The 10,000-nt window shown below is 43.1% G+C and overlaps 2 protein-coding genes across 3 annotated transcripts in view; one reads left to right on the top strand and one right to left on the bottom strand.

The window, feature by feature from the left end:
- Window positions 1-7,001, top strand: part of abcb11b (ATP-binding cassette, sub-family B (MDR/TAP), member 11b) — a 19,591-nt gene extending 12,590 nt beyond the window's left edge. The window contains exons 23-28 of the mRNA XM_048235346.1: window positions 349-590; window positions 1,355-1,511; window positions 2,199-2,396; window positions 3,483-3,689; window positions 5,091-5,237; window positions 5,684-7,001. Of these exons, the coding sequence (XP_048091303.1) occupies window positions 349-590; window positions 1,355-1,511; window positions 2,199-2,396; window positions 3,483-3,689; window positions 5,091-5,237; window positions 5,684-5,884 (1,152 nt within the window). The 3' untranslated portion in view covers window positions 5,885-7,001. The remainder of the gene's footprint in view (window positions 1-348; window positions 591-1,354; window positions 1,512-2,198; window positions 2,397-3,482; window positions 3,690-5,090; window positions 5,238-5,683) is intronic.
- A 969-nt stretch (window positions 7,002-7,970) lies between these two features.
- The window catches only part of LOC125288890 (ceramide synthase 6-like), a 16,622-nt gene continuing 14,592 nt past the window's right edge, over window positions 7,971-10,000 (bottom strand). For both annotated transcript variants that reach the window (XM_048235585.1, XM_048235584.1), the window contains 3 exons: window positions 9,659-9,815; window positions 9,427-9,450; window positions 7,971-9,062 (listed from right to left, as the gene is read on the bottom strand). In XM_048235585.1, the coding sequence (XP_048091542.1) occupies window positions 8,913-9,062; window positions 9,427-9,450; window positions 9,659-9,815 (331 nt within the window). In that variant the 3' untranslated portion in view covers window positions 7,971-8,912. The remainder of the gene's footprint in view (window positions 9,063-9,426; window positions 9,451-9,658; window positions 9,816-10,000) is intronic.

The following is a 10,000-nucleotide window of genomic DNA, read 5'->3' as shown; positions in this document are numbered from 1 at the left end:
TATGTTGTGTGTGTGTGTGTGTGTTTTTTGTCTGGACTTTTTTATCTGGACTATTAGTACTACTACTACTATTACTACTACTACTCATCAGTAGTCAACCATCCACAACCTTCAGAACATGAACATGTGCATATATCTAAATTATGTAAATTTATCAGCGTCTTATCCATCTCTGTCGCCATGCTGTCCGACCTATTTCATATCACCCTTAGTCCCTCCCTGGTCATTCATCCCCATTCAACCCCCTATTTCCTGCAGATTTCGAACCTCAAGTGTTTATTTAATTTATCCCTCTCCTCAAATTAAAATTCAAAAGAGGCTTTATGGACATTAAGTTTCCTCCTCCAGATCTCGGGCGAGGCCCTGAACAACATCCGCACCATTGCCGGCCTGGGGAAGGAGCGAAACTTCGTGGAGAAATACGAGGCCCAGCTGGACGCACCATACCACGCCGCACTCAGCAAGGCCAATGTCTACGGCGCCTGCTACGGCTTCGCCCAGTGCATCGTCTTCCTGGCCAACTCTGCCTCCTACAGGTTCGGAGGATACCTGGTCAGACAGGAGGGGCTCCACTTCAGCATGGTCTTCAGGTAAGGAGATGTGGGGTGGTAGTGTAGTGGCCTGGGAACCTGGCTGGCATGCAGTAGTCACAAAAAGTCATGGGTTCAATTCCTGCCTCCAGAGGTGGACATCCTGGTTTCAGAAAGTAAAAGTCCTGCCAAGTATTTGATCCAGGGTAGGAAATAGGTGTGCTCAAAAGTAGATTTTGGTTGCGAAAGAATATATGGCAGGACTTTTACTTTCTGGAACCAGGATGTTCGCCTCTGCCTGCCTACCACCGTTATGCACTTGGATAATTAAGGCACTTAACCCCAAGTTACTCCAGGGAGGCATTTAACCCCCACACTTAATATCTGTAACTCGCTTTGGGTAATTAAATAGGTAAGAGGAGATGCTGGGTGGCTGTGAGGGAACATTGATAAGGACATGTGGCCAGGGAAGGTTTACTTTAGGTACATACAGTAGTTTCCTGTGTAGTAGCCACATTGTGTATAAACCGAAGGACAGTGTTTTATGCCCATTAAAAAAACAATTATTCAGGCATGGGCTGGGCCTTTAACATGAGAAAATAAGTGATTATATATCATTTGACAAATATGGCTTTGAAAATTATTCTGATTTGAAAGTGATTCTGATTTCTTCAGACACATTCTTTCTCCTTGCTTTAAGCCCTGAATATAACTAGATGTTGTGGTGTTGTTGTGTGTCTTTTGTGTAATTTGATAAGGTGATAAGGTGAAGTTATGTTTTTTTATGTCTCTCTCTCTCTCTCTCTCTCTCTGTCTCTCGCCAGGGTCATCTCTGCCATAGTGACCAGTGGCACTGCCCTGGGCAGAGCCTCGTCCTACACCCCTGACTACGCCAAGGCCAAGATCTCCGCCGCACGTTTCTTCCAGCTACTGGACCGCGTACCAAAGATCAACATCTACAGCCCTCAGGGCCAGACATGGGTACAGCTCACCCCCACAGCACAGCACATCACACACCTCCAAAATATACAACTTCAAAGGATATCTGAGTTCCCCTCACAGATGCCTGTGAACTAATCTTCTAACAAGGGCTATCATAATCATTTTGTACCAGACAAAGCACCTATTATTATGGACCAGACAAAGCACCTTTAGTATTATTTTCCCCACAGCCATAAAGTATAAATATGGTTCTCCTCACATAGTTGTGTACTCTACCTGTCAGATTTCAACATAGGCGGTCATAATGTTCCCACATCCATTTCGTAGTGGACGTGATTTCTCCATCTTGTCCGTGTTGTAATAGACATAAAGTATAGATGTTAGGTGAGGTGAGTCATTACATGGGAAAACATGCCTGATTGCTAGTCATCTCTGCTCTGCATGTAAACAGACATTAGCTGTGGCATGGTGCAGATGCTGGGTTGCTTAGCAGCACTGATGAAGCCTCAGGAGTCCTTTTGCCATTCACTCTGCTGTCAGTCATGCATCAGGAAATATGATTGGCTTTCTCTTCACGCTGCTTGTGCTTACTTCTCCCGTTTATGCACTTACTCTCATTTTTCCCTTTCCCATCTTTTTATTTTTTCTTCTTTTCTCTCTTTCCCTCTCTCTCTCTCTCCCTCCCCCCCCTCTCTCTCTCTCTCTCTCCCTCCTCCCCTCCTATAGAGTGACTTCCGAGGCGACCTGGAGTTCATTGACTGCAAGTTCACGTACCCAACGCGTCCTGATATCCAGGTGCTGAATGGACTGACCGTCAGCGTGAAGCCTGGACAGACACTGGCCTTCGTGGGCAGCAGTGGCTGTGGCAAGAGCACCAGCATTCAGCTGCTGGAGCGCTTCTACGACCCAGACCATGGCAGAGTGGTGAGGTTTTACACACACACACACACACACACACACACACATACAACGCACACATACAAACACTGAACATCCCCTTAACCAAATCCAACCCTTAACTTTACACACACAGTGTTGGTAAGTCATAAAGCAGCTCCGGTGCCTCTGACTGGAGAATGGCAGCAGGGCCTGTGCAGTTAATAAGGTGAGACAGGGCATTTAATCAATGCTAAAGCAATCGACCGCCTCTCTCCAGAATTAAACCGGTCGGCAACGCAACGGGCCTGGCGGTGTTCGCTGATCGATGCAGGCCCGCCGACTCCACCAAGCTCACACGGAATTAAAACAAGAAAGTCTAAAATCCACACACGCTCAGAGGAGAGCATTTAAGGGGCCATTTTGTCAATATTAACTCATTCTCACTCTCAACTCACTCGTTCTCTCATCTAGCTCACCCACGGCCCAGAATGTGTGTTTAAAGGGAAGGAAATGGCAAGTTTGTTCTAGTGCTTTAAAGAGCTGCCAGTAACACATGCTTAAGTACATGGACTCAGGGAGTTAATTAATAGTTTTTGGCCTGCAGTTTACTGGTAGTGTGCGGTGGCTCACTACATAATAAAGCTTTAATGTCTAGTTTTTGTCATTAAATAAATAATACTTGTAAAATAATACTACTTAATAATAAAATAATAATAAAATAATACTACTTAAACCTGTAGTAAGAGGAAGGTTACATTCAACTATGCTATTTGATTATGACTGTAGAAAGATTCCAGAGGTATTTTCATACATTTGTGTACATTTTTAGGGTCGTAAAAGAGGCCCCAAACTGATTAATAAGGTGAATGCTTTGCACATTGTGAAACACGTTTTTCAGCATGGCATTCCTTACATTAAGGTGTTTTGACAGCAAACCTCTGAATCACACCTTAATTGCTGTTTTCTTCTGTATGCAGCAGAATTCACATCGTTGTTGTAAGTCCTCAAGAGCTTTTTTGTTGTGTTTGTTGTATGTTCTCCACAATACATTTTCTTTCTTTTGCGTGTGTGTGTGTGTGCGTGTGTGCGTGCGTGCGTGTGTGCGTGTGTGTGTGTGTGTGTGTACTGCAGCTGGTTGATGGCCATGACTCAACTAAAGTGAACGTGGCCTTCCTGCGGTCCAAGATTGGCATCGTGTCACAGGAGCCCATCCTGTTCGACTGCAGCATCGCCGAGAACATCCGCTACGGCGACAACCAGCGCGACATCAGCATGAACGACATCATCTCCGCCTCGAAGAAGGCACAGCTGCACGACTTTGTCATGGCCCTGCCAGAGGTGAGGTCACACGGAGGTTACACAAATCCTATCTATTTTTTACATGATGAATAAACGGGATTCATAACTTCAGAGGGTATTGAATTGTATATATTAAGGCATTGAGCTGATACTATTTAGAGAGACTATTTAGGGAGATGCTGTTATTCAGGGAGACTACACTCCGAACGTACGCAGACAGTCTGGTGCAGCCAGTTCCATTGATTATAGTAGAGGCTAATTGTTGCAGCAGATACAGGCACAGAATGCTTCAGTTACATGCCTGGTGTAGAACTAAGTACAGGGACAGTCACCCTAGAGCAGTTGGGGGTTAGGTGGCTTGCTCAGGGCCACAATGGTAACTGGCATTAAACCCATGACTTCCTGGCTTTACACTTGGAAGTCCAGATGACTAACCTCCAGATAGCTAGACTAACCACTAGACACTGCTCTCTATCAGGGGTGGGTAATCCAGCTTCAGAAAGTCCTACCATATATTTGTTCCAACCATTCACTAATCCATCTGATTCCAATTAGCACAGCTCTTTCTGTCACTTACCCAATGTTCACTTGCTCTGAAATTTTCAGCTGACAAGCATTCGATGAACAATGGATTTTAGTCAGTGGCGTAAGGGTTCAGTGGTGTTGTGCATGGTTGAATTGGAAGAATATTGAGCCGTATTAATGTTTCCACATCATCTGTTTTGTAAGCCACATAAATTCTCCCCAACTCTTTCACTGCCCTGCCAGAAGTGAGGATGCACTAACGAGACTTAAAAGCTCTGCACTGTGATGCAATAAGGGAGACCAGGGCCAGTGTGTTTGGTGTCCGCCATGGCTTTCCATTGGGAATGAGGACATGGCGGAGGATGCCTTAGTCCATTTTCATTACAGTTGCTGTGAGTTAGACAGGTTAGTTTTACCCTACTGATGATGTGTTGTTGCAATGGTAATCCTGCTCAGTACGAATCCGGGCTGGCTTCTAGGCGTGTGCGTGAGTTGTGCGAATGAGGCAGGAGGAAAAGAGAGGATTGGAACTGGGAAAGAAGAGAAAAGTATGAGCTAAATGTCAATAAAAGTCTCTATTTGCAATTTACATTGTAGTAATCATATTAAGTAGTATTGACACTTGAGCAGTTTGAGGTTTTGAAAAGTGCAAAAAATCAATGTTTGTTTGTACTCAACAAACAAACATTGTGTAATTTTGTGATCTTGTGGAATGATTTTCTGAAACTGTTAATCAAATTTAGGAGCTTGAAATTGAATTGCATCTCAAGTGTCTTCAGCACCTTGTGTGTGTATGTGTGTGTGTGTGTGTGTGTGTGTGTGTGTGTGCGTGTGTGTGCGCCTCTGTGTGTGTGTGTGTGTGTGTGTGTGTGTGTGTGTGTGTGTGTGTGTGTACGTGTGTGTTTGTGCCTACAGAAGTATGACACTAACGTGGGGTCCCAGGGCTCCCAGCTGTCTCGGGGGCAGAAGCAACGCATTGCCATCGCCAGAGCCATCATCCGCGACCCCAAGATTCTGCTGCTGGACGAGGCCACCTCCGCACTGGACACAGAGAGTGAGAAGGTATACAGCAGACCCCCTCTCTCTCTTTATCTCCCTCTCTCTCTCTCTCTCCCTTTCTCTCTCTCACACACACACACGCTTACATACAAATACACATTTAAAAATGCACAAAACACAGAAAATATGCACACCCAGACATGACAGCTTTGTTTTGAAAACCTTTTGGACTAGATGTGGATTGTGCATTGTTACAGTTTGTCTGTCTGTATGTGTGCGTGCACGTGTGTATGTGAATGTCTGTGTTTACAGTATGTGTGTGTTTGTGTGTGTGTGTATGTGTGTGTGTGAGTGTACTGTATCTGTATGAGTTTGTGTGTGTGTGTGTTCTTGTGTGTGCATGTCTTTGTATGTTCATGCCTCTCTCTCTTTCTCTGTGTGTGTGTGTGTGTGTGTGTGTGTGTGTGTGTGTGTGTGTGTGTGTGTGTGTGTGTGTGTGTGTGTAACAGACAGTGCAGGAGGCCCTGGATAAGGCACGAGAGGGGCGTACATGCATCGTCATCGCTCACCGCCTGTCCACCATCCAGAACTCTGACATCATCGCCGTGATGTCACGCGGCTACCTCATGGAGAAGGGCAACCATGAGCAGCTGATGGGCAAGAAGGGAGCATACTACAAACTGGTCACCACGGGGGCCCCCATCAGCTAATACCAACAGCACAGCACTCTGTACAGCTACAGATTTATACATTGACACCAATGTGAGGGCTAAGTCAGGTCAGACTTTACATTAACACTGGTCAGGAGAGCAGTATGTTTATTATGTTTGGGAGGGTCCAAAATATTCTGTCTCTTAGGGCTGAACATTTCTAGCAGAGCTCCTGACACCAGTGCTACGTTTGGTCAGCTCTAGACTTTGTGTTAACACACATCAGGATAGCAACCCAAAACAAAACTAAACAGCTTTTTAGAATCTGAAAACACTTTAAAAGTTGCTGTTCTCTTAGAATCTGAAAACAATTTAAAGCTGCTGTTGTCAGCAGTGTTAGTCTTCTTGACAAACTCTGCTAGGCTTCCTGGCCAAAAGAGACAGCTGACTTTAATTCTTGTTTTGTATAGACAATAATACCTTTGAAGTAGGGATTCTGTGAAAAGTTCTGTGCAGTCCGGCTGGGATGAATTTTACAGATTACAAAGGCCAGAAATGCCCTTGAGTTTTTGTTGATGTTGTTAACTTTAGTTTAATTTACAGTAGCTTTTATACTGCTTAAGAAATTATTTACATATATATAACATGAGCATTATGTAATATCTACATACAGTTTAAAAGTATATAATTGTATTTATGAAATTTAATGATGTGTAGATATATATTTTTTCCACAAGAGATAATTTAGCCGAACACAAAAAGTTGGTCCTTAAATATGACAATGTTAATTTTCATCTGGCAAGCTTAATTAGTTCTCAAACATTAACTGACTGCGTGCTATGTTAGCAAATACAATTCATCATAATGCATAACACACACAAACACACACAAAGGCTGGCTTGGTATTCTAGATTCTGTTTCAGTGCTGTCGTGATTTGGAGACAGAAGTCACAAATAAACTCAGTTTGCTTTGTCATTCATGTTGTACAGCTATAAATGTTTACATATGTCATCAGATTGTTGTCATTTGCATGCCTTCATATCAATGCCATCTTCATTTGTGAGTATTCATGGATTCAAAGGCATAATTAATGAAAGTTGTAAGTCTAACAGACTATTGAAAATTACATCTGATGACCTGAAGTATTTCCAATAAAATGCACAAAGACTGTTATAACTACCTTTGTATTAATTTCGATAATGAAAATATGCTATGTAAAATAACATAATGATTTCAAATTTTACACATGGCTTTGTTTGAGGGTAAAACAGTAGCCTAATGTTTATATTTTAGGCTACAGGCCCTAACTGTCGGGCATCGCCCATGTCAGGTTTTTACAGCTGTTCACCACCAGGTGCCGCATCAAGTCCATTTGTCCATGTTGTCACCGTTTACGGTCTACACGTGATGCGCTCTCACGATGATTTTACACTGGGGGAGATGTTAGGGTATTTGACTAACTGCTCTTGCACCTTATCACTCGAGTGACAGTTGCATCATCATAGCTCGACAATCTAATTCACCACCTTAAGTGGCAGTTAAGGAAATTATCCCTCGTCGCTCTCAAGCTCACCTTTGACGCAAGCAGAAGACACTCACGAGCGAAGCGTCTCTTCACGAAGCGCTTATGGTAATAGCCTAAGCTTTACGTTTCCCCCCATTATCTATTTTGATCTTTATCCACCTATAAATTAATCACTTTCCGCTCTTGGGCGTTAAATCACGATCATGAAAGTGTGATATTTGTAGCTTACAGTGTTTCATAACACCCCATGGATGCGCCTGCTTTACTCAGTATTAGTAGAGTTCGGGACGTCCCGGCGGGGTAGAGCAACTGACGGCACCTACGGCTAGAAAGGCTTGGGGCGTAGCCTATAGCCTTTCTAGTATACATCAACGCCAACATTTGTTCACCACTTCACATGTTGTTGTGTTATTTTTAACTGTTCATAACTTTTTTACATTTGTTGAGGAACTCTAATTTTCTGTGTGCACTGTGAATCTAGGTGTAGCCGCTTTTGATACTTCCATATATGGACACGCTCATCTGATGAAGGCGGAGGATCCACACCTGTGAACTGTATTTATAATAAGTATAATAAATATTTGACACACCTGAATAAACAATTAAACAGAGGCAGTCACTTCTGTACTGGTGCACTTTATTCAAAACTGTCTCCATGATATGGTACTGAGAGCTGGATACCTAGAATAGGCTACTGTAAACCCTGCTGGCTGATTGTATAAACATGTTCTATCAGACACACAAGGCATCTACTGCCTCAAGGCTGATATCTGGATTGTTTGGCTGTTTAGTGATACATATGTAAGCACATACAAAGATATATTCATGTGCACACACATAGCTAGTCGACAGCTTTGGTTGCGAGAGTAAAGACAGACATCTTGATATAGACATACCTCACATATGAAACAATGAGCTATCAAATCCAGAATGACAGAATGAATGGCATGGACAGGAGTGCCAATATTCTCTCAAATCTGTTCAAAAACATGTGCTTTTGACAGACTTTGTTTTCATTCTTGGCAAAGTCATGAATGAATAAATATTCATATGAATGAATATAAGAAACTGGATAAATAAATAAATACAAAGTAAACACTTCATTGAACTTCACTGAAAGCTAAAAGGAGAAATGAATGTAGGGTTTTGGGTTTGCTGTTGTTTGTGTTGATTACGGAGCCAGAACACCCTCTCCTCATGTAGAGATAGACATAAATACTGGCCTGTGAAAATATGTGTATGCACTATCACACGTAAACAGTCTCTGCAAATACTTGTCGTATGAGCCAGGTGTCGGTACAACCTGGAGTGTGTTTTTGTGTATTTTTGCATAAAGTTACAGGTATTCTGGAGTACATATATGTATGTGAGTGATTATAATTTGATATTCTCTGTGTGTGTGTCTGCGTGTGTGTCAGGTATCCAATAGTCTTTCACTGCCCTGTAGTGTCGGCCTGTGTGTGTGTGTGTGTGTGTGTGTGTGCGCGCTATAGGTATCCATTAGTCATGTCATGTGTACCTAAAGCTGCGCTGTAGCATGTGTGTATGTGTGTTTGTGTGTGTCACAGGTAGCCATTTGTCCTGTGAGCCCCATTACTGCCGTTGGCGTTCCTCTGTGACCTGTGGGATGTGTGAGGTGGCTTCTTCGGGTGTGGCGGGATTTCCTCCTCGTCAGAGCTGAAGTCCACCTCATGGTGATTATCTAAGGACACCTAGGGAAAGACAAACACATTATACCCATTAGAGGCCATGACTAGACTCCTCAGTGTGTTAGATAAAAAACGCCTGAATAAAATCAAGTCTTTGTTTCAGTTTTAAATGTACCGTTCAGAATAAAAAAAAAGAAAGCAACTTCAACATCTGTGTGCTCCAGTGATCCCTTCCTTTCACAACGTTTTAAATGTATTTATATAGCAGATGCTACGTAATAATGTATGTACACATTTTCACACTCATTTGAGTGGTGTAGGCCAACGCATGCTGTAGAATGGCATACTAATGGCATAAGTCAGCTGGTTCAAAAGAAATATACTGTACTGCAAGAATATGAAATAAACTCCCTTCATCTGTACTTACACACAAAGGATTGAGTTTTCTCCCCTGTAAAAAAAGAAAGAGAATTACATCTTGTGTAATTAAGACCTCAGTGTACAATTATGTTGCATTAGGAAGTGAAAATACTTGCATGTATATGTGTGTATAGGTGTGTGTCCAAAAAGTCCTCTTTGATGTCACAAGCAGCCGTGTGTGTGTGTGTGTGTGTGTGTGTGTGTGTGTGTGTGTGTGTGTGTGTGTGTGTGTGTCTCACCTGTGGTCCAGACAGTGCTCTGCAGGTGACCCTGAGGATAAGGTAGGCCCAGAGACAGTGCAGTGCCAGCAGGAGCAGCAGCATGCCGTTGAGGAGCCACCAGGAGGGGAAGATGCCCAGCAGAGACCAGCTCTCAAACACCGTCGTCTTCAGCACCCTGTGGCACAGCAGAGTGGAGACATGCACGGTCAGGGCTCAAGAACTACACACCTCACTAACTGAGGACTATAGGACACACACACACACACACAGACAACCACACATACACACACACACTACACACACATACGCACACACACAAAGAAAATGGTCAGTCAAACGTCACTATTCTCAATAACTACA

Source organism: Alosa alosa, chromosome 23, assembly GCF_017589495.1.
Source record: "Alosa alosa isolate M-15738 ecotype Scorff River chromosome 23, AALO_Geno_1.1, whole genome shotgun sequence".
Lineage (NCBI taxonomy): Eukaryota > Metazoa > Chordata > Actinopteri > Clupeiformes > Clupeidae > Alosa > Alosa alosa.
This window is presented reverse-complemented; position numbering and strand designations above follow the sequence as displayed.